General features: G+C 40.3%; 1 protein-coding gene across 2 annotated transcripts in view; it reads right to left on the bottom strand.

The window, feature by feature from the left end:
* Positions 1-25,305, bottom strand: part of TMEM87B (transmembrane protein 87B) — a 51,753-nt gene that overhangs the window by 10,353 nt on the left and 16,095 nt on the right. The window contains exons 9-16 of one of the 2 annotated variants that reach the window (XM_036873045.1): positions 24,048-24,147; positions 20,002-20,095; positions 18,394-18,465; positions 12,918-13,026; positions 12,774-12,832; positions 11,408-11,511; positions 10,029-10,102; positions 1,538-1,611 (exon numbers count right to left, since the gene is read on the bottom strand). In XM_036873045.1, coding sequence (XP_036728940.1) covers positions 1,538-1,611; positions 10,029-10,102; positions 11,408-11,511; positions 12,774-12,832; positions 12,918-13,026; positions 18,394-18,465; positions 20,002-20,095; positions 24,048-24,147 — 686 coding nt within the window. Of the gene's footprint in view, positions 1-1,537; positions 1,612-10,028; positions 10,103-11,407; positions 11,512-12,773; positions 12,833-12,917; positions 13,027-14,557; positions 14,630-18,393; positions 18,466-20,001; positions 20,096-24,047; positions 24,148-25,305 lie in introns of both variants that reach the window. The other variant, XM_036873047.1, reaches the window with a different exon arrangement.

Below are 25,305 nucleotides of genomic sequence, written 5' to 3'. Positions count from 1 at the left end.
CGCTGGGAGTAAGAAAAATAAAAGGTATATTGAATATTTTGGTTTATAATGTAAAATAAATCAAAATGGCTACATGGAATCCTCTGGTTCTAGCATTAATTATATCTTGCTTACTTACAGAGAGAGAGAAAGCAACTGAGCCAGTACTAATAGGAACCCCAATTCTCTGAGTGAATCTTGGGTAGAAATGAGTCAATCAAGGAGAGACAAGGTCCCCGACTTCTGATCAAGAGCTGACTACACGGGACTTCCCTGGTGGCGCAGTGGTTAAGAATTTGCCTGCCAATGCAGGGGACACGGGTTCGAGCCCTGGTCCGGGAAGATCCCACATGCCACAGAGCAACTAAGCCCATGAGCCACAACTACAGAGACTGTGCTCTAGGGCCCGTGAGCCACAACTACTGAAGCCTGCGCACCTAGAGCCTGTGCTCTGCAACAAGAGAAGCCACTGCAATGAGAAGCCCGCGCACCACAATGAAGAGTAGCCTCCGCTCACCACAACTAGAGAAAGCCCGCGCACAGCAACAAAGACCCAATGCAGCCAAAAATAATTTAATTAATTAATTAAAAAATAAAATAATTATCTAAAAAAAAAAGAGCTGACTACACAATTTAGAGAAATGGAAACATTTTCCCTTGCTATATGTGCAAATACTGAGCTTTAAAATAAACTGAAACATATCCCTAAAATAAGAGGAAAATCTCTTAGCAAGCTGAAAGTTTAATAGTTCTAACACCAGATAATTAAAACCGTGGAACTTTTTGAAGTTTAGTTAAATTACCATAAAACTACTCAAAGAACACATTTTAAAGAATTATTAATTACCAAAAATAAGGATTAGAGAATTTACCAAATCCAACAAATGAAACTGTTTCATACACCATCCATCCTGTCAGAACTTAGGTGCGTACATAAATTTTTACACCTTATTAACCACAACATATGTAACTGTAAGAAAGCCAAATATAAAACTGTATGATAGGCATTTCCATTTTCTTTAATTACTTTCATAATTACCACTTTTATGCATAAATAATATGCATAAAATATTTAAAAACTCATCTCTACCCAATATTTTACCGTTTTATTCAAGTTTACATGGTTTAAAAGTCCCTTTCCAACAGACAACAAATGTTATCTGAAATGGCTTCAAAAATCACATAAAAGTGCTGAAAAATTAACACAAACTTTCACTATAACAAAGCTTCTCAATCTTTAATGTGCATGCGAATCATCTACGGAATTCTGTTAAAAAGCAGATTTAGATTCGGTAGATCTGGTGTAGGCCTGAAATTCTGTGTTTCTAACAAGTTCCCAGGTGAGGTTTGTGCCGCTGGTCCAATGACAGCACATGAAAAGTGAGGGTTTACAGCAGTACAGTTGTCAGACTTAACTAGTATCACTACTTGGTAACATTTATTTTCATACAGAAAAACCTAGCAAAAAGTGTTCTCCTGAGGGTCATTGAATGTGACGCTCATATAGATTTCTAAAGTATTAAAGAGTGAGACTCTATTAAATATATACTATACTCACAAAATTATCAGAAGTAGCAGGTTTAGCTGTTCCATTGGAAACCGTTTTTGAGACTCTTAATTTTATTCCTTCAGCTGTAATGAGAAACATTATAGAAATTCATAAAATTATAAAATAATAATATTTTCCTTTGTAGCTTCACATTTAATAACCCTATAAAGAGAGTTAATAGTGGAAGCTTTGGGCTGGGTGCTGGCTTTAATATACCATTTGGGAATGTAGGAGGGACAGAAAAAGTTAAAAACGTCGTAACTGATTACAAAAACAACCAGGCTCTCAAGTTGCTAGTCTGAATTCCAGTTTTAGAGGAGTTTAAATAAACAAGCAAACATACATACATATATGCACACAGTAGATAGTTTCAGTACATTTTAAAGTTCATGGATTTAAAAATCTACAGGATTTACGATATATTTAAGAATAAAACACACCTGTGGCCATGCTTTCACTTCTCTAATGTATAAACTTTTAGAATGTGTTTATGGTATAAATAAAATAAGGAAGAAAAAGATTTTCTTTGTATTTGACCAAGGCTCTTCTTTATGCCAGCAGGTGTAGCAGAGGAGAGGTTAAGCGCATGAGTCCTGAAACTAGACGCCCTCACTTGGAATTCTGGCTCTACCTATGTAACCTTGGGCTAAGCAATCAACTTTCTGTGACTCAATGTCCCTGCCTATAAAATGGAATAATAATAATGTCTACCTCAGAGAATTCTGATGAGCATTAAACAAATTAGCATATATAAGGTGCCTGAAACATAATGTCTATGTCCAATAAGTATTCACTTTTGTTACTACAATAATTTGCAAAATGTGCTTCTCCATAAACTAGGACAGTTGGTACAATACGATGAGATCAAGTACATAAGTGGATATAATGAATGAAAATGAGGTTGCTCAATCTGAAAATGTTTCCATGGGGCATCTGAAATCTCAACATTTGGGATCCTTCTCTTAAAGGTGTAATACACTGATTTTATTTTTAACTGAAGTATAATATTAAAAATAAAATACACAAACTTTTAAGTGTACAGCCTGAAGAGATTTTTATCAACTCTTGTGTAACTACCATCCCAATCAAGACATTTAACATTTTTATCATCACAGAGGATTTTTTTTCATTTAATATTTTTTCTTTATTTAGTTGGGTCTTAGTTGTGGTATACAAACTCTTAGTTGCGGCATGCATGTGGGATCTAGTTCCCTGACCAGGGATGGAACCCGGGCCCCCTGCATTGGGAGTGCAGAGTCTTAACCACTGTGCCACCAGGGAAGTCCCCACAGAGGGCTCTTTAAATTCCTTTCTGGTCAATCCCAACCCCACCAGAAGCAACTATTGCTTTGATTTACATAATCACCACAGTTTACTCCTGCCTGCTTTAGAACTTCATATATAAAACCATAAGGACTCAATATTCTTTTGGATTTGACTACTTTCACTCAACATAAAGGTTTTGAGATTTATTCATGTTGTATAGTGTTGATTACTTTTGCTTCCCAAACAGTATTCCATTGTATAAGTATACCAATATTACTTTATCCATTCATCTGTTGACAGACATTTGGGCTATTTCAGTTTTGGACTACTAAGGATCAAGCTGCTATAAAAGTGTACACAGTGTCTTTCTGTGGACATCTGCTTTCATTTTCATTTTTGGATAAATACTTTGGAGTGGAATGACTGGGTTATATGGTAGGTGTATGTTTAACTTTTTAAGAAACTGTCAAACTGCTTTCTTAAAACTTCTTAAGACTTCTTCCGTAATGTATGAGCGATCCAGCTGTTCTACATCCTCTTCAGCGTTTCATGCTGCCAGTCTTGTAAATTTTAACCATGCTAGTGGATACATGGTAGCATTTCACTCTGGTTTTAATTTGCGTTTCCCTGATGACCAGTATTATCAAGCACCTTTTCATGTGCTTACTGGCCTTTCCTTTGTCTTCTTTGGTGAAGCGTCTATTTAAGTATTCCATTTTTTTTTTTTTTTTTACAAATTGAGTTATCTTTTATTGACTTGTAGGAATTCTTATATTCTGGATACAAGTCCTTTGTCAGATATATGTATTGAGAATGTTTTATCCCAGTCTAGGGCTGGCCTTTTCACTTTCTTGTTTCTCTTGATGAACATAAGTTTTTAATTTTGGTGATGGCTAATTTACCAACCTTTTTATTTTATGGTAACTGCTTTTTGTGTCCTAAGAAACTGCCTAACCCAAGGTCATGAAGATATCTTCCTGTTTTCTGCTAGAAGAGTTATAGTTTAATCTTTTACATCTAGGTCTGTGATCTATCTTGAATTAATTATAGGTGATATACACGGCAGGAGTCTAGGTGATTTTCCCCCCATGTGTCTATCTAGATGTTCCGCACTCTTTGTTGAAAATACTATCTTTTCCTCATATAAAGCCTTGCTGCCTCTGTCAAAAATCAATTGACAAAGAGGTTTCCAATTTGGAGCTAATTTAAATATTATATCTCTTTTAAAAACAAAAGCTTTAGAAACCTCCTATTATATTGGAATCAATTTGGTGCTAGTAAGAGGACATTCTTTAGTGTTATTGCATTGATAAAATAATCTGAAGCAACAACAACAAAATCCACTGAACAATATGTACAGACTGTTTTTTTTAAGTTGTCTGAAATTTCATTTCATTTTATTTTATTTATTTATGTTTCGGACTCTATTTTGATACACTGATGTATGTATCCTTATGCCAATACCACACTATCTGGATTAGTATAACTTGAAATTTTTGTCTTGAAATCAGTGTAAGTCCATTAATTTTATTTTATTTAGATATAACTTCCACACCATAAAATGCACCATTTTGAAGTGTACAATTCAGTGGATTTTAGAACAGTCACAGAACTGTGCAATCATCATCACTGTTCATTTCAGAAGCTTTTCATCACCCCCCACCCCCCCACCCCAAAACCCCATACCTATTAGCAGTTACTCCCAACTCACTTCTTCCACCAGCCCCTGGCAGCCACTAATCTATTTTCCATCTCCATGGATTTACCTTTCCTGGACTTTTCATATAAATGGAATCATATAACATACGATCTATTGTAATTGGCTTCTTTCACTTAGTATAGTGTTTTCAAGATCTATGTTGTAACTACAAGAACGTTTAGGTTCTTCCAGATCTTTTGTATTTCCATACATATTTTAAAATCAGCTTAACCATTTTTTAAAAAATCAGCCAGAATAACAATTGGGACTGTACTGGATCTACATAGCAATTGAGGAAGTGATGGCTTAATAATATTGAGAGTTACAATTCATAAACATTTACTTATTCTATAATTTCTCTTGGCATTGTTTTGTATTCTTCAGTGCAGTTTTCCACATTTTTTTCCATTAAATTTATTCCTAAATAATCTATTTTTTGAAGCTCCTGTAAATAATATTTTAAATTTCATTTTTCAATTATTTCCAGTTATATAAAAAACAACTAATTTCTGTATTTGGACATATATCCTATGACTCTGATGTATTATTCACTTATTAGTTCTACTGCATTTTTTCTTTTCTGTAGACCCCGTAGGATTTTCTACATACTTAACCTTGCTGAGGAATTCCCTGGCACTCTAGTGGTTAGGACTCCGTGCTTTCACTGCCGAGGGCGTGGGTTCAATCCCTGGTCGGGGAACTAACCCCACAAGCCGCGCGGCTCAGCCGAAACAAAACAAAACAAAACAAAACCTTGCTGTTTGTAAATAAAAACAGGTTTACTTCTTGCTTTCCACACTTTATGGCTTTTGTATTCTTTGGGTTGGTTTGTGTTTTGCCTTTCTGCACTGGCTAGGAACTGCTGTCTGATACTGAGTCAAAGTGGTGAGCAAATATCTGTGTACTTTGTTCCCAATCTTGGGAGGAAAGCATTCACTATTTCACCATTAAGTATGATTTTAGCTGTAGAGTTTTTTTTTTTTTTTTAACTTTGGGTTTATTTATTTATTTATTTATTTATGGCTGTGTTGGGTCTTTGTTTCTGTGTGAGGGCTTTCTCTAGTTGCAGCAAGTGGGGGCCACTCTTCATCGCGGTGCGCGGGCCTCTCATTATTGCGGCCTCTCTTGTTGCGGAGCACAGGCTCCAGACGCGCAGGCTCAGTAATTGTGGCTCACGGGCCTAGTTGCTCCGCGGCATGTGGGATCTTCCCAGACCAGGGCTCGAACCCGTGTCCCCTGCATTGGCAGGCAGATTCTCAACCACTGCGCCACCAGGGAAGCCCAGCTGTAGAGTTTTTTCATACTATTCTGTAATTTGTTTGCTAAGTGGGTTTCTTTTTAAAAAAATCATGAATAGTGAATTCTGTGATATGTCTTTCTGTACCTACTGAGATAATTATGTCATTTTTCTTCCTTACTCTTCAGATGAATTACACCGATTGATTTTCAAATGTTGAAACAGCCTTGCAACCCTGGGATAAAGTTCACTTGACAATGATGGTCTTGCATTGTTCTTCTAGATTTTATTTACTGAAAATAAAATAAAATAAGAGTGGTATGTGGGATCTTAGTTCCCTGACCAGGGATCGAACCTGTGCCCCCTGCAGTGGAAGCATGGAGTGTTAACCACTGGACTGCCAGGGAAGTCCGTTTAAAGGAATTTTATGTCTCTACTCATGAGTGATACTGGTCTGCAACTTTCTTTTTTTTGTCTTTGTCAGATTTTGGTATCTGAGTTGTGCTGGCCTTATAAAACAAGTTGGGAAGTATTCCCACCTCCTCTATATTCTTTTTTTAACATCTTTATTGGAGTATAATTACTTTACAATGGTGTGTTAGTTTCTGCTTTATAACAAAGTGAATCAGTTATACATATACGTATGTCCCCATATCTCTTCCCTCTTGTGCCTCCCTCCCTCCCACCCTCCCTATCCCACCCCTCTAGGTGTTCACAAAGCACCGAGCTGATCTCCCTGTGCTACGTGGCTGCTTCCCACTAGCTATCTACTTTACTTTTGGTAGTGTATATATGTCCATGCCACTCTCTCACTTTGTCCCAGCTTACCCTTCCCCCTCCCTGTATCCTCAAGTCCATTCTCTAGTAGGTCTGTGTCTTTATGAGCTTTTTTTTTTTTTTTGATTCTATATATATGTGTTAGCATACGGTATTTGTTTTTCTCTTTCTGACTTACTTCACTCTGTATGACAGACTCTAGGTCCATCCACCTCACTACAAATAACTCAATTTTGTTTCTTTTTATGGCTGAGTAATATTCCATTGTATATATGTGCCACATCTTCTTTATCCATTCATCTGTTGATGGATACTTAGGTTGCTTCCATGTCCTGGCTATTGTAAATAGAGCTGCAATAAACATTTTGGTACATGACTTTTTCTGAATTACGGTTTTCTCAGGGTATATGCCCAGTAGTGGGATTGCTGGGTCGTATGGTAGTTCTATTTTTAGTTTTTTAAGGAAACTCCATACTGTTCTCCATAGTGGCTGTATCAATTTACATTCCCACCAACAGTGCAAGAGGGTTCCCTTTTCTCCACACCCTCTCCAGCATTTATTGTTTGTAGATTTTTTGATGATGGCCATTCTGACCGGTGTGAGATGATATCTCATTGTAGTTTTGATTTGCATTTCTGTAATGATTAATGATGTTGAGCATTCTTTCATGTGTTTGTATATCTGTATAGCAATCTGTATATCTTCTTTGAAGAAATGTCTATTTAGGTCTTCTGCCCATTTTTGGATTGGCTTGTTTGTTTTTTGATATTGAGCTGCATGAGCTGCTTGTAAATTTTGGAGATTAATCCTTTGTCAGTTGCTTCATTTGTAAATATTTTCTCCCATTCTGTCACCTCCTCTATATTCTGAAGAGTTGTGTAAGATTAGAATATTTCTTCCTTAAGTATTTGAAAGCATTCACTAGTGAAGCCAGCCATTTGGGTCTGGCACTTTATGGGAAGATTTTAAATTTCAAACCCAATTTCTTTAATAAATATATGGCTATTCCAATTAGTGGCATAGGGTTAGAATTAAGATTAGGGTAGTTTCTTAAGTGTATTTTTCAAGGAGTTTGTTCATTTTATCCAAACGCCCAATTTGTTCATAATATCCCCTTAGTTACCCTTTCTTACTGTAGTAATGTCCTCCTTATCTTTCCAATGTTGGAAATTTGCCTTGCTATATTTTATTTCTGGTGTAGATTACCTAGAGGTTAATCAATTTTTATTAATCTTTTCAAAGAAACTACTTTTGGCTTTGCTGATTTTCTCTATTTCCCCCTGTTTTCTATTTCATTGATGTAGACACAACTTTATTATATCCTTCCTTCTAATTATCCCAGGTTTAATTTGCCATTCTTTTTCTAGCTTCTCAAGATGGAAACATATTATCAATATGTTTTCTTGGTAATATAGGCATTTAAAGCTATTAATTATCCTCTAAGAATTGGTTTAGCTGCATCCTGTAAAATGTGGCCTGTTATGCTTTTATCATCATTAGCATGAAATATTTTCTAATATTCCTTCAATCCACGAGTTACTTAGAAATTATTGCTTAATTTCTAAACATTTGATTATTTTGTAGATATCTTACTGCTGTGCATCTAATTTAACCATTGTGATCATAAACATACTCTATATGATTACAATCCATTGAAATATATGGAGACATTTTTAATGGCCACACATATGGTCTATCTTATTCAACATAGACTTGAAGAACATTTATTCTTTGGTTGCTAAATGCAATGTTCTATAAATATCAATCAAGTCAATTAGGTTGATGGTTTTATTCAACTCTAACTGTAACATCTGGGCCACCTCTAGATTGCTCTTACTGATTTTTCCCTCAACTATGGATCACAGCTTCCAGTTTCATCCCATGTCTAGTTAATTTATCATTGTATACTGGACATTGAGAATGGTATCTTATAGACTGGATTCTCTTATCTTCCTCTGGGAAGCGTTGTGTTTTGTTCTAGCAGGCAATTCAAATTATTGCTAGATCACTCTGATCTTTTGGGGATATGCTTTTAGATTTTATTAGGGTTTATTTCAGTTTAGCTTTAGTCCTAGGGTAAATTTCAGTGGTCCTAGACTGTGGTCTTTACTTCTAAGGAGTGGCCCTTCTGGGGTTTTAATGGAAAGCCCAAGGGGTTTACCCAAGCACTTTTAACTTGTTGAGATTTGAATTTCAAACTCTGCAGTGGCAGCTGCTGAAATTTCTGTTCCGCTTCTTAGCCTAATAGCTATTGTTTTCCCCCTGGCCTCTTGGAGTCTCACTTTGCACATACCCAGTTCAGGTATCAGATAAGACTAGAGAGACTTTATAGACTTTCGAATTTCCCCCTTTGTGCCTCTCTCTTTTCTGGATTTCTTCCATCAATCTCCAAACATTCTTACAGCCCCAAATTTCACTCTCCAATTCCTTGCATCAGTAAAATTACACCTATCTGCTTGTGCTCTAGCCACTGTACTGTCTCATTGACTGGGCATGAACTCTTCTTTCATGGTTCTCTTCTTTCAACAGTGAAATCTCCTCCAGTTTCTGCCTGCTTTTCTTTGCTCTCCAGTGCCGCCAATGGTTAATGAAAAAAAAAAAAAAAATCTGTCCAGAGTTTATTCTAGCTATCAGCAGGAAGATTAGCCCCAAACAATTCATTCCATCATTATTGGAGCCAGAACCAACACACTGAATTTTAATACCTCTGCTGTGAATAAGTTTTGCAGATCTCTTTTCTTAATAGAAAAGTCAGAAAAACATGAAAGAATTAGTTGTAGGTGATAATATGATGAGAGGAGGTAGAAGGAAGTGTGGACACTGAAGACACACTGATTATGTTGCAAATTTTGCTGACTGGTTAGATTATAAAATTTTCACAGTAGAGAAACAAAAAAAATCGTGAAAAAGAATGTTACTAATAAGAGAAACCAAAGTAAGAGGAGGGAAGAACGGAATAAAGATAAAATTACTCTTTACACCTGAGTTACATACTTATGCTGCCTTAACAAATGCTTTAATTACAGTGTTTTGGTAAAATTAATAAAATGATAAGACGCTTATGTATAAATTAATAGAAAGATGAAAACTAAAGCACTAAAACCATAATTAGAAATGCTTTGGGCATGACCGGGAAATTACAGATGTGCACAATTTTCAAGAGCAAGAAGAGGTGATACAAAGAAATTTAGCAATCATCATTAAGAAGACGAATTATTATTTAGGAGCTAAGCACAATATATACCAAATCACTCTTGTGGAAAACAGTGCCCCTACTTTAATACTTAGACTTTAAGAGCAAACATGTAACAAAAGCTCAAACTACTTTAGCAATCTTGAAAATTTCATTACTGACTTCTCTTCTGTGACTGTCTACCATAATAGAGGTTTCTGCAGACATAGTTTTAAAAATATTTTACAGGAAAAAAAGTGTATCTGACCTTGCATCACAGGTAGAGGTACAATATTTCTTTGTTACAATATATACAGTGGTCATTTAATAAGAAAATATGTTACTCACTTAAATTCTCAGATGTTACCATGAATTCTTCAATTTCATCATCAGAATCATCTATTAAGGGCATGAAGGCATATCTAAATCAAAAACAAGGAGTAGTTTTACTAGTGTGTTGAAACCTGTTCAACTTTCAGTTTACATCTAAAAGAGTCAGTACACACTTTAAAATACATATACACTTAAAAAGTTTCCCATAAATTGAAATGATAAAAATTTAATTATTTTACTCTCAAATCAGCAAAGGTTACTGTGAAGAAACTGTGAAACTGGGGTTCCCAAACCCGTTGGTAAAAGCATAAATGGATCGAATTTCTCTGGAAGCAACTTTGAAATATCAGGGAAGGGAATTTTCTGCTGTACTTTTTTCTCCATGTCAGGTTTACCTCCCTGCCCACTATTTTTACTTATCCCCTAACGAAAAGAAATTGCTAACCTGATTGGTGAAAATAAAGCACACCAATCGAGCCACATTTACTAGGTCCAACAGCATTCAAAAAGCACTGCTGATTTAAAAAAAAAAAAAAAAGCATTGCTGATAATAGCAAAAAAACTAGAAACTAAGTGTCTAATAATTAGGGACTGCTTATATAAATTATGCTACAATCATATGGAATGCCAGATAGCCATTAAAAGTAATATGGTAGGTCTATACAAGATGATAAGGAAAGAAACATTTTAAACAAAGAAAGTGCAGAATAGTGTATATATGTATGTATGTATGATCATTGTTGTATAATTTTTTAATCTTTTTTTAATCAAAAAATTTTCTATTGAAGTATATAGTTGATTTGCATGTTGTTGTATAATTTTAAAGAGAGAGAGAAACACACACACTAGTATATATTTTTTCATTTTTTCCTAGAAGGAAGAAACTTAACAGTGCTTTCCTTGGGGAAGAGGAATGAGGCAAGGGAAGCTGTGGGGCTTCCTGTCACATGCAGTCTAAAGTACAAGTTTCTAAATTTCGCATTCAAGCTCTTTACGATTTTTCTCTCACTTTTCCTTTCCAGCTTTATGTCCTGCCAATGTAAGAGTAGTAACCAAACCGCATGGCTTGTTGGTCTCCAAAGTATGCCATGTCTGTTCCTGCTACCCCTAGAAAACCTGCACTCTTTCCCAGGTCAGCCATTCACTGTCCTACTCCTTTCCTGAAGGTGTAACATAAATGCTGCCTTTTCATGGACACCTCTTCCACCTTCCTGCTGGGCTTATATATCTCTTATTTCACTGTCTTGCTTTTGTTACATTTGTCTCCCCACTTGACTGTATGTACACTCTTTAACAGCAAGGACTACCTCTCCAGTTTCTATAAATGCTGTTTTAACATTGTAGCAGGTGATGAGCAAATCCTTGCCAAATTTGAACTTTCCTATGTTAGGTACCTCTGATTATTTGCTGATGGTCTCCACAAAAACATTATTACAATAAGGATAAGGGAAAAAAGGAAGCTCCAAAACGCATCATCAACCCAGCGTTCCATCCAATCCTATAATAAGGACAATTCAAACAGGAAAAGTTAATTTTCTGATAAACATACAGATTTCCCATTCAAATAGTATATAATGACAAGTACTAATGAAATCTTTCCAACCAGTAAGTCTTCCAAATGAATAAGCACACGTTTTTCCGAGAAACATAAAAACTAAGAAATGCTATCTCTATAAAATCATTATGCTTACTTCAGTAATATTAATGCTTACTTCAGCCTTATAACCAATACAATGAATAAAATCCTAACAAATTATATAGTATCATAAAAAGAATTAGAGGGACTTCCCTGTTGGCACAGTGGTTAAGAATCTGCCTGCCAATGCAGGGGACACAGCTTCAAGTCCTGGTCCGGGAAGATCCCACATGCCGCGGAGCAACTAAGCCCATGCGCCACAACTACTGAGCCTGTGCTCTAGAGCCTGCGAACCACAACTACTGAGCCCATGTGCCACAACTACTGAAGCCCACGCACCTAGAGCCCGTGCTCCGCGACAAGAGAAGCCACCGCAATGAGAAGCCCGCGCACCACAACGAAGAGTAGCCCCCGCTCTCTGCAACTAGAGAAAGCCCGCACACAGCAACAAAGACCCAACACAGCCAAAAATAAATAAATAAATTAAAAAAAGAAAAGAATTAGAGTTTAAAAGGGCTTCAGAAGTCAATTAATTTATTTTCTAGACAAGAACAGTTTCTTCTCTCACTAAATTATCCCTACAGCAGCAGAAGTCCAGGGTTTTCAGAGGGCTCTTTATAATTATTTATATAGAACTAGAGACTATTTCCAAATCAAGAAACCCCCAAGAGGGCCTTTTATATTTTAAGTCTGAGAAATGTGTCTTCTTCTAACTAGAGAATCCATGGAGGGTATCTCCTGAATGTTCATAATGAGTATACCATCCTAGTAACATGTCAGGCTTAAGGTTTACAGTCCTAAGTACAAAACAACCCAATTACACTGTGTGCTGGAAGAAAAAGATTTCCTGTTACCTTAAATTATACAGGGGGAGGATTCCTTTTCAAAATATACCAAAAGAAGTTGAGAAAAGGGCATAGTTGGAAAAGGAGATTTAAGAGGAACTTTTTCAGACATTTAAAGAAGGCAAGTGTTTTTATAATTCTATACAAAATAATTCTAAGTAAACAGAAGATCTCCACTAAAATTATCTCTGTCTACAAACACAAAATTCTTCAAACTTACACAAAATAAAATAGAATAATGAAAAATGCGAAGTGTTTCAATAGGAAGGTTATACTTACTGACTGACATTTTGCAATTCTAAATGTCTTAGTTGTCCACACCATAAACACTAGAGATGCTGAAAAACACCAAAAAAAGTCAACCTCTGAAAGAATATGCAATAGTAAAATAATGTATTTTAAAAGAAAAGTTAGACAGCTTACCCATTATGGCAAAGATCAGGGTATTTGTAAAGTGCCTGTACAGAGAAAATTTCACTGTGTTCTTTCTTAGCCTTAGAGTCTTCATTGTTTGTGCCAAACTTATAAAAATGTGAAAAAAGTTAAGGAAAAAATTTTCAATAGTAATATACAGTTAAGATAAAAAACAAAATAAGAATCTTCTGCTACATTTCCAAAATTAGTACTGCTATATAAAATTCCTATAATTTAAATCTAATAAAAACAACAGAAAATGTTGTCTTGTCCAATATTGTATAATCATGATACCAATTTCATCACAGATATTGTTTTACGATATACCACTGTCTGAACTAAGTAAACAAACTTCAAGGAAAAAAAAACATAAGCAAGAAGGCCTATGATGTGCTCCTTCAATGCCAAGTTCTTGAAACAGAGAACAGAGCAGGACACACACTAAATGGGGCCAAGTCCCCCTTAGGCCAGACACTCTTTACAGATCCCATCGTGACATGCCATTTGGCTTGTGCTTTTCTGTCTGTTTCTTTCTTATTTTGTTGTTTCTGGTCTAGTCTCATTTTATCCTCCGAATGACCATAATTAAGAAGTTGCATCATCTGTCAATTCCATTTTATAAATTTAAACTGAAATATGTCAAGTAACACAAATCTGGACTTAGGTAAAGAGAGACTTTATTGAAGAGATTATTGCAATAGGGAGAATGTTCCGACTGTAAGATCCGAGAGAGTCCCAAAGGTCAGGCAGGGAAGGGCTTTGCTTTTATAGGGAGGAGTAAACAGGTCTCGAGAGCAGCAGGTGTGAGAAGTGGGTGGTGGCCTGACGGGGCAGTTGCTCAGAGAACGACTTTCCTTGAAGTCTGCAGGTTTTCAGGAGGGGCCATGAAGGAGGGCTGCGGGTGGATGAAAGCCCAGGGACCCGGGGGAAGGAGAAGGCTTAGTTTGGTCCAGTCTGGTATTTTGTCCAGATTGGTCAGTGGGTACATAGGTCTGTGTCTGGCCTTGTCATAAGTAAACATGGGGGCACCTGGGAGTCTCATCGAAGTCCTATGGGGAAAGGCATCTGTTTGTACTGATAGTAAGCCTTTTCTCGGAACATGAAGGCTGTCTTAACCACGGCTGTTCCAGGAGCACAGGGCTCAGGTAAAGTACGACACTGTCAGGTACGAAGAAGCAGAAAGAGGCTCGTCCACGGGCTCCTCAGCAGTGCAGCTGTGCTCAAGCCAGAGCTCTGTAAACGGGAGCTGCTTCCTCTGCAGCACCTGCCAAGCCCCGTTCAGGGACCACACTCTGAACACACACAACAGAGCTGAGCAAAGGAATGGAAGTGGCACAGTTTGCACTTAGGCCTCCTATTTAAATTCCAAATACTTCGTTCATCGAAAACTTCACTTTAGTACTAAAACTCCCAAAGCTGCTTTTCAACCTTTCTAAAGGACCAATAAGTTGCAACAGAAGATCAATTTCTAAAGTAGCACAATTCAACCCATTAGGCCTACTGTCAGAATTTACAGAAATGCACATATGCTTTATTCAGTAAACGTGATCAAGACCAAATACTTCTGAAGCAGTAATGAAAGCACACAGGCCCCATCATCCTGACGTGAGAATCACCTTGAACGTGCTGCTGTGCTAGGAAAAGGATATCCACCAGCACAAACCAGAGTCAAGAAGAGACAGAGGGAGGCTGGCCAGAAGCACAAGATCAGAATCATTTGCCTGCAGCAAAACAGCAAAAAAAATAAAACAAACAAGCAGGAGAAAAGAGGCAGAAGGCTGTGGCTTTTGGCGCTTTCAGGCTATTTTTTCTATTAATGTGGAATTAGATTCTTACAGGAGGGGCTAGATTAGGTTCATCAAAGGTGAAGGAAGCAGGTTCATTATCCCAGCATTCAATTCTATAAGGACGTAGTCCTGCTTCTTTGCTTGTCATTGGTAACCATTTAGGAAATCCACTACCTTTTTGTACAGAGAAAGCAGACTTTTCATCTCAGTAATGAAAATTACCAAACAGCAGTCTAAAAGCAAACGTCAGAAATTCAGGTTGAAGCAGAAGTGGATAATACTAAATTTCCTTTCTCTCACCATGAAATACTAACCAAGAGAACTTTAATTTCTGGATTTCTTTATGACTCTGACCTCAAACATGTTTATTAAAAACATTATTGGGCTTCTCTGGTGGCACAGTGGTTGAGAATCTGCCTGCCTAATGCAGGGGACACAGGTTCGAGCCCTCATCAGGGACGATCCCACATGCCGCGGAGCAACTAGGCCCGTGAGTCACAACTACTGAGCCTGCGCGTCTGGAGCCTGTGCTCCGCAATGAGAGGCCGCGACAGAGAGAGGCCCGCGCACCGCGATGAAGAGTGGCCCCCGCTCGCCACAACTAGAGAAAGTCCTTGCACAGAAACAAAGACCCAACACAGCCAAAAATAAATAAATAAATAAATTTATAAAAAAAAAAAAAAACATTATTAATTAAGCAAGCTGAATCTTTCCCCTTATTTTCCTTATCTCCCCATCCCAATCTGGCTCATTATGTGTTGGACCAAAGCCAGTGCTGTCCATAAAGGTGGTAAGCTACCCTCATTCAAATCCAGATGGAATTAGAGCGTTTACAGCCACTTTCCTCTGGAATTTTCTGCCAAGTTGCATTACTATCTATTTTTCCCAATGAACTAATGAACCACCTTGTAGATGATTAAGAACAAGAATACTCTGAAATACATATCTGTAAATTACCAGGAGAAAAGATCATATAGATTTTTAAAATGTAAAGTTTACAAGGCTCTAAGCATCTACAAGTTTAGAAGTAAGACAACTCCAAAATGAATAGATGTCTTAAGCTCATTTTCTAAACCCACAATGACAGAAGAGAAGACATGAAGATTAGAGACAGTAACGCTGAGCCCAGTAGCTAGCTCACCTCCCCTGCAATTCTGCCTGTCCGGGTCCCAGGATGTTCGCACTGCCTGCCCCTTATCCTCAAGTCAGGTGAGAATCCCTAACAAGCGATGGAGCTGGGGCTTCGGCAGAGCGGGCTCCACACTGGGGATGAGTACTCAGAGCTGGGACCCTGCTCACCTGCAGAACTGAGCAATGGACTTCACCTTTTTAACAACTGAATGACTCTACATGTTTTTTTTTTTTAGTGTAGAGAATATGAAAAATTACACTAGAATAAGACATTTTTAAGACTCGGAAAAGATCAGATTTATGTTACTATAATTTTATTCAGTAAACTTGGATTCTCAACTGGTAGCTCTCAACAGAAGAAGAATCCAGTTTTTAAGCAAGTTTGTCGAAACAACTCTTTAAATTAGGTATTATCCCTTTACTAGACACCCCTCGGAAATTAGGGGCTACCTGGACATAACTTAGGAGGTCTGTAAATGCCTCACTGTAGGAAAAACTCCTCGTGTGAATGAAGTGTGTGTTTATATATAATCTGTGAAGAGGCTCCACAGCTTTCATCAGATTTGCAAAGGCATCTCTGCTGCCAGAACCCAAACAAGGCTAAGAACCACTGCTTTCGAGAATAAAAATAAATTAAAAGATCTTTGTTTTGTTCTTAACTTGGAAGCATATCGAGAATTCACAAACAGGGAATTTAAAGAATAGATAAGACCGGGTTTAGGAAAACAACCCACAAGGAGCTCAGAAAATCCTACTAACAGTGTTACATCTGTTAGCGCACCTTCAGAAAGGGACAGCTTCCTGTAGAGAAGGGACACAGGCAATTTTAAGCCCTCCGGCCCTCCCTGTGAGAGACAAGGATGAGAAGATGCCTCTTTCCATGTGGAAAGAAACACAAGGAAAACAAAAGCACATTTAATGTTAAAAGCTAAAAGACAATTAGCAAAGACAACAGAAACAAAAAGAACTGTGTAAAAATAAAAGCTTATGAGTTTCAAAGAGGACATAAATGTCAACGAAACAGATAAAAATAATGTTCTGGATCTGCAGAACCCTGCATTCTGCTCTGACCAGGTCGTAGTTTCTCTAGAATCCCTCCCATTTCCACGAATGCGCTTTAGAGGGTCCTGCCTTGGAGAGGAAAACAGTGGAATTGCCCAGACTCCACTGGAGTCACTCAATCAGTGAGGAGGAGGCTCAAGGATCGGTTAACACTGTCTCTGAAACGTCTCCTGCTGTGCTATGGCCTCTGGCCCACCACCTCCACCGAACCCGCTCTCCTGCTGTCCGCCGTGACCCCTGGAATGCACCAGGCAGACAGGTGCACCTCGGGAACTCATCTCTCTGCAGCGCTAGACACTGCTGAGCACCCCTCCTTACCAAAGCTTTCCTAGCCTCCACTCCAGGACGACTTCCTGGTTCTCCCACCTCCCTTCGCCCTGGACTTCCTTCCATGCATGTTTCCGCCCCACGAGGCACTATCCTGGTTCCTCTCCACTTGCTGGTCTACCTGTTCTTCTTGGGTCGCTTCCGCGGCTGCGACCTTCTCCCACACAAAGCTGACTCCCACCTTCATCACCAGCTCTGACTCCTCTTGCTAAGCCAGGCTGGGACTTCCAACTCTCCTCTTCACACTAATGCCCCGGGCAGCTCAACCCTCACCCACTGTGGTCCCTTATCCATGTTTACCACCCTGAGAATGGCAACACTGGCCCAGCCACCTACTTGAGACGTGCACGCCTTCCTGGGAGCCCTCTCTCCCTTTCCCCACCCATTCCTAGCCAGCCTGTCATCCGGAGTCCTTCTTCCATTTCCTCTGTCCCATTTCTGACCCTCACTACCCCTCCTTTGGCCCACGGCAAATGACTCCTTACTAGACTTCCCAGCTCTAGACTCTCCTTTCCCAGGCATTTTTTAAAATGCCATCCTTGAGTTCCTTCTTACAAGATTTCATCATGTCATTCACCTGTGCAGCCTCAACTCCTGGCTACTTTCCACCTTCTAAACTCTCGAGCATGTCATTCTATCCTTCCCTTCTGGTCCCACCTTCCATGACTCTCCTACACACGTTACCTACAGGCAAGCTACTCTGAGACATCGTGCCACTGTCCCTATATTTTCATGCTTCCAACTATTTGGTCCCCTTAAATCTTCCCAGAATGCTTTTCCCTCAGTTCTTTTCCTAGTAAACCCCCATTTGTCCATTCAGTCTCAATTAAAATGTCACCATCTCCCTGAAATCTTTCCTGATTTTCACCCTGGAATAAATTTCTCTTTCCTCTATTTGCATAGCACCTCTCTAAAATGGCAATTACTATTGCTATGTTGCTCCTAGTTATGTATTTGTCTTCCTTACCAGATCGCTCAATATGTGCATTTAAGTTTGCTGAACTAATAGAAAAAATAAGGATATTTTTTGTTGGAGGAATCGTTACTTTTTCACCTTCAACTAAATTTCTATATTGAGGTAACAATAATGCATAAGTATATTTCTTTCTATTATTATTACAAACTAAAAATAATCTGATTTTAATGATACAACAATTTTAGGACACAGTAAAGGATATGAACCATACAAAAATGGAGTCAATAACAGCTAAAATAATGTCAGCAAATACAACAGCTAAATGGTTAGAACCCTGAAAAATAAAAATAGGGAAAAAAATCTGAATGTAAAAGTTTCATTGTATCATAATAATTATCATCTGATGTAGAAAAACAATTTATCTCATATCATCGTTTTATAAAAGGCCACATAAAAGATGTTATTGCCTAACAGAATTGTGTTTGAGCACATGAAAGTTATGTTTTGGTGTCAACAAATGTTTGTCATCAACTTGTCCCGTGATAACATAAAAGTGTACGATAAAGTGGCAAATAAAACACAGCGCATCCCACCCGACTCAGGTCAACCATTTCAATCTCTGCCCTCTCCGCACCAAACCTGCAGCCATGGCTCCCAAAGAAATGGACTCCTCTTCATCCCCACGCATGTGAAAGGACATGAAAAAAGTAAAATAAGGAAGAGGAACTGCGTGGAAGGGTATAAACAAACCATAGGTTGGATGCGTACTCAAGAGCTGACAGAGAATCATATTTAAAACGGTCACGTCTAAGATGCTGACTGTGTAAAATTTTAAAGAAATACAATGCAATCTATCCGTGGGATGTTTATCCTTTCCATTTTCTTTCTAGGAAAGATGAGTTTTCTGTGAATTATACATGTAAATGCAAAGTTCTTCATTATTATGTAAAAGTAAAAATAAATGCACCTTTCAAGGAGCAGGTGTATCTAACCCAGCATGCAGATGTGTCAAAGACACCAGAAGAGTGAAGCTTTTAACATTATTGGACAAATGTCCTGCTTTAAGGGTCAGATCAACCTACATGAAGTAGACGTTATGTGGCAATATACAGATTATTCACTCTGTACACAGTGATCTGATTTAAACATCTAATCCAAAAGATGTTTTGACTAAAAATTACAAGGTTCTCTGAATCAAGTAAAAATATAATAAGCTTCTTAATCACTCGGTCGTCAGCCATATTATTAAGGAAAACCGAGAGCTAGAAATGTAGGGGTCTTCACAAATACAAATATTCGCTCTTCTCGAGAGTAAAGCATTGCTGCCCATGTTGCTAGAGCCGTTTCTCCCCAGAACACGACCTCCTCCTAGTTTTTCCAAGCGTGGAGTCTGCTGAATCCCCCAAATTCTGAGCCCACAAGAGTCAGGGAAAACTTACAACCAAAGGAGACTTTAAAAAGCGATGACGCATAATATCTGTATGCACACGAGGTAAAATGAACTTTCTCTTCACTTACACGTTTAAACCAAGGGTTAAGGAAGAAATGAATGTGCTCAGACTGCATAATGATAAAGATGAATGTTCTTCGTAAAGAACAACCACGAACATTTTTGAGATGGAGCTAATTCCTAGGATGACGTCACGTGGTGCCTTCATAACCACATCATTTTACAAAGTGCTCTGTTTAGCCTTATACGTTCAGGACGTATTTAAAAAGGGAAAGAGTCCACGGGGGGGGGGAAATAAACTCAAATTGGGCCTTTATCACAAACTTCCTATCTTTAAAAATTCATCTCAGGAGATAGAAAGTAAAATCATATTTCACAGCAACAACAAAAAAAGTGCAAGTGGAATGATGTAGTTTTTACCCCAATGACTCTTATCACGCTTTCAGTAGCCGCAAAGATAAAGTAAAGGATCCCCAGTCCGATGACCCGGTGCATGACTGTTCCTAGACGAGGCCTGGAACAAGCAGGAGCAAACAGAAAAAAGAAAAAGAAAAAGGAAGGTAAGTAAAATGTATCTGACTACAGTAACTGGCCCCATTTCCAACACCAGGGATGTCACTATCCAATCACGTCAGTCTCTTTCCGCCTCGGAGGTACTTCGGTTTAGGAAACAGCATTATTTCCTGGGAAGAAGGCAGAAACAGGCTCAGGGAAATCTGGCCTCCTTCTCTAGGACTTGAAGCTGTAGTGATGCCTATGAAGCAATGTTTCTGAGGCCAGAGGATCTTGCTGCCGAAATCCAAGCAATATGATTAACATAACCCAGGTACTATGTCTATAGAATGGATGAGAAGAGTGATGAAACCTAGGAAGCAAGTGCCAACTTCTAAGTGTCACTGGCAAACATAATCATTTAATTCTTTCACTAACAGAAATTGTAAAGTGTTTTGAGATGTGTCTTGTCAGCGATAATCCACTGATTCTATGACTTGGGCAGAGAAAGAGCAGGATGTCAGGAGAGCGAATCCCACTGCCTTCCTCTCGCAATACTCCCAAACGACAGTCCGAACAGACTTCAGCTTTCATTCTTCGAATCGAAAAGAATTAAAATAACAGTTTTGATTCTTTGAAAGTATAAATGAGTTGAGAACATGCAAAGATGATGATTTTTGCAATTAGTCATTTGAAAATAGAACTGAAATTTCGAGAATTCCCTGGTGGTCCAATGGTTAGGACGTGGTGCTTTCACTGCCGTGGGCCCAGCTTCAATCCCTGGTCGGGGAACTAAGGTCCCTCAGGCCACACAGCGTGGCAAAAAAAAAAAAAAAGAACAACTTTCATGACACTTGCAAGTCAGAATTTACTGTGAATACGTTTTAACTCAAAAACCCTCCTTTCAGAGTAATTAGAAGAAAAAACTGGTTTTGAAAAAAAAAAATACTTATGATAGTCATTTTAAAACAAATCTAAGTAAAAACTGAACTAATACCCATAGCTCATATTTCAGACAATTTATCTAATTTAGTTAATCTAAATTCTGATTCACTATAGCCAGCCTTCTGGAACCCTGCAACAGCCAGAACTGTTACTGCGCTCGCTTTGTAAGGGTTGAACACAAGTTGACAGTGAAGGGATTCAGTCAAAAAGGGCTGAGCCCTCACCCACCAGCTCAGTCTTCTATCCCTTTCTCAGCCACCGCCCTCTGCACCCTGGGACCTGATGGTCATAACTACAGCTGTGAGCTGCCCCTGGGACCCAGAGGGTTTTGTGTTCTCTATACTGTACTAAGGCCAAAAACACAAAAGAAAGCAAAACAGATGAAAAGGTTTCCTCGCTACAGCCTTGGTAACTGCACCAGTCCGGAGCTCAGAAGCACGTGTGCGTGCATTAGTGCACGGTTACTCAGTGCACCCTGTGTGCCGCCCAGCGCACTGGGGCCTCGGGATACAGCAGGACACCATACAGGGAAGTCACACGCAAGTGGGGGGAAGAGACAACAAATGCTAAGAAACACATCAAAAGGGATGAGGGGCTACAGCGATGGAGGATGGGCACTGATTAGGGTCCCAAAGGGCCATCCTCCCTGGGGGGGGTGATGGTGAGGCAGAGAACTAAAGGAAGTGAGGGAGCAAACCACGCCTGGGATCCGGGGGAGAAGCTGACAAGCAGAGGCCCTTCCTGCGCTGTGAGCCAAGTGTCTGCTGTGTTTAAGGGACAGTGAGAGCAAGAAAACCAGCAGGAGGGGGCAGAGTGTTGGGGAGGAGAGTGGCAGGAGATGAGTTCAGCCATCGGAGAAGCCGCAAGATGGAATTTGGGCTTCACTGAGTGAAATGAACAGAGAAGTAATGAAATTGGAGTTACATTTTAAGAGAATCATCTTGGCTGCTGCTGTGTTTGAAAAGACTGACGGGAGACCAGGGCAGAAGCAGGGAAACCAGTTCGGAGGCTACTGGAGTGTAGTCTCGGCAGGAGAAGCTGGTGGCCTGGACCAGGGTGGTGGCTGTGGAGGGGCGGGATGGGCCCATTCTGGACTCGTTCAGCAGCCAGAGCCACAGAACTGGATGAGAAAGCCTCGGGGAGGCCAGTCACTAGAGCAGAGGTCTGGGGCCTGAGCCCAGGGCCCCCCAACACTGGAGCTCGGGAAGACGAGGGGGCTCCAGCACAGGAGACCCTGAAGGAGCCTCCACGACCCGGCACCTGCACGGGGGCTGAGCGGGGCCCTGCGATTTGGCAAGGAGAGGTCAAGGTGACCTTGACAAGAGCAGTCTCAGTGGAGGAATGGGGCCAAACCTCACAAGGACAGAAAATGAGGGAAGTGGAAGCGGCCAAGTACAGACAACACATTGGAAAAATGCTGCTGCACACCGGGGAAAAGCAATGAAGGAGAAGCAGAGGAGAGGGCCATCTGGGTTCAAGGGAGGGTTTGCTTCTGAAGATGACAGAAGTAACAGTGTGCTGAGGGGAATGGCCCACCGGAGAGGGAAATTGACGCTATCAGAGAAAACGGGACAGACTGCTGGAACAGCTTCTTTGACAGAGGAGGTAACAGGACCCAGGGCACCAGGGCAGGGCGGGGCTTAACCACACACAGGGATGGTCCACGCCTTACAGGAGCAGAACACGCTGCGTGTGGTCCAGAGGTGGGGAGGATGACACAGACCTGACGGCCGCAATTCCCTTCTGATGGCTTCTAATTCCTCAGTGAGAAAAGAGCCAAGATCAGCTACGATGGATGAGGGTAGGGAGGTGTGAGGAGAGAGAAGGGGTAAGTGGTCTTCCGCAGAGTGAAGAGTCAGAACACAAATGGCAAGGGGATCGAGAACTGCCAGCAGCACTCAGGGTGCCCTTCAAGTTCAGGGTCATGAAGTGAACTGAGCCAGACAGTGGGGTGGGGGGTGTTCTTCTCAGGCTGACTCTGTGGCCCCAGCTGAGCCTGCACAGATGGAGAGCTGGATTTATCAAGGGAGGCTGACAAAGGAAAAGGCGGAGGCCCTCAGGGGTGGCAGGGGTGATCAGTGCCCTGCCGGACCGTGGAAGGCGGTGGGATCAATAGGCCGGAGGCCACACCAGGGACCAAGAGTGCCTACAGCTGACATATTAGAGAAAGTAAACAGGAAATGGGGGAGGCTGAAGAGTGGATTGCTTACATGTGCCACCATGGAGAGGGTGCCATTATACACAATAATAAATAATAATCAAGTCTAGAAAATGGCCAGGGGACTCGGTAGTTGAGGGGAGGTGACAGGTAAGAGCGGCAGAGGTGAGGAAGTGAGGTCAGGTTTCTTAAAGGATCCTCAAACGGATACTGAAATCACAGGGAAGCCTGACAATGAAGTGCTGAGGAGAAAGACAGTAAAGCAAGTGCTCGGAGCGGGGAGGGATGCGGGGAAACCTGGCAGCTGACAAGGCCTGCCATCAGAAGATGGAGCTGTGGTCCAGTGTGAGGGCTTGAGTTTCTGGGAGTCAGAGGGTCTTAGGGAACAGGCTCTTCCAAGTTCACGCCCAGGGACTCAAAGGTAAGAGGGAGAAAAGATCTGCTTGAGAGGGTCCTGAAAGCGGGGCCTCAGGCGACTGCCAGGTTTCGGCCAGAAATTCTGCTGAACCTGGTGTTTAATCAGAGCGTTCTCTCTTACAATATCTCATACACAATCATGACCCCTAACTATGCTGTCTAGGAAACAGAAAATGGTCTGAACTTCGAGAGTCATTTAAAATGTTCCATTATCCTTATAGTTGATTATTCATCTAACTCTAAAGTTACTGGAATTCAAATTCAGGATCTTTATCGGAGAAAAGAATAAAATAGCCAGTGCATGGAAATCTTTTAAAAACACGTCCTTGCATGTATTTCCCTCTGGGGTTTGTGTTATGATACTGAGAGGTGTCGGGTTTCACAGGGGTCACAGCGGAGATGGATGGGATCACAGGATGGGGATGCAGTGTCTTTTCCGGGCCCCGGTACTTACTTCACAATGCCGTATCCCAAGCTCACGATGATCACCAGGAGGCGAGCCAGCGTCCTCTTAATCGCAGATATCAACTCCGCAAAGATCAGTAAACCTTGGGCTGAGGGGGACGAAGGAAAATCACTCGCTCTGGGTCCATCTGGACGCCTGCCGCCAAGAGTCTAAATGTGTACTGTGTACAGTTACGTCCTGACCTCAGACAAATTAGCCATGTTTAATTTAAAGGTCATCTAACCCAAGTGATGTTTGAAACCTCAATGAAGGGGATTCTGATCGGCTCTACTGGGTACAGCTTTCTCACGTCCACTGCAAATCTGTCTCCCCGAGCTCCCCTCTGTTCTTATTCTTCCCTTGAGGCTGCAAAGAATTGGAGCCCTTTCCTGTCCTGTAAATATCTGAAAACCATAATGCCCTCAAGAGCTCTCTTTTCTCCAGGTTGCCCTCATCATTTACTCATTCACGCTCCTACCGTGCGGCTATCACAGTAAAAGACACACCATGTTCCCTGCCCTCGTGAAGCCTGTACTCTGGTCGGGACAAGTAAATGGACAGAACTCAGCAAGTGCTGGAGGTAACTGTTGTATAACTGCTGTATCTCCCAGGATTGTGATGAAAGCGACCTAATCCACACGAGGCAGGAAAATCTTCTCATAGGAAGTGACATCTACACCAGGGTTTGAAGGCTGAGTAGGAGTTAACCGTTTGGAGGAGGGAAAGGGGAAAGCAAAGGAAATGGCACATGCAAAGGCATGGAGGAAAAAGAGACAAAGCAAAATATGCTGCAAGAAGTGAAAGTTCGGCATGTCTGCTGCAGAGTGTGTAACAAGGGAGGTCAAGAAAAGAGGCTGGGGCAGAGGTGGGGCCCAATCACCTAAGTTTTAGGCCAGGCCATGAGTCAGGGCTTGCTGCTAAGGGCAGTGGGAAGTCAATGATAGTAAACAAGGGAGTGAAAAAGGAACTAGTAAACTATAGCCCATAGGCCAAATCTGGCCCTACATCTGTTTTGTAAATAAAGTTTTATTGGAACACAGCCATGCCCATTTGTTGTCTGTGGCAGCTTTCATGCTCCAATGGCAGTAGTTGAGAAGTTGCAACACAGACTACATGGCTCGCAAAGCCAAAAATATTTACTGTGTAGACTTTGCAGGAAAAGCTTGCTGACCCTTGGAATAAAGTAGACAGCTTTATTTTATCAAGATTGCTCTACTTAATGGCTTGGAGAGGAATAGACTGTAGGTGAGGAAAACGCGCAGGAGTC

Source organism: Balaenoptera musculus, chromosome 13, assembly GCF_009873245.2.
Source record: "Balaenoptera musculus isolate JJ_BM4_2016_0621 chromosome 13, mBalMus1.pri.v3, whole genome shotgun sequence".
Lineage (NCBI taxonomy): Eukaryota > Metazoa > Chordata > Mammalia > Artiodactyla > Balaenopteridae > Balaenoptera > Balaenoptera musculus.
This window is presented reverse-complemented; position numbering and strand designations above follow the sequence as displayed.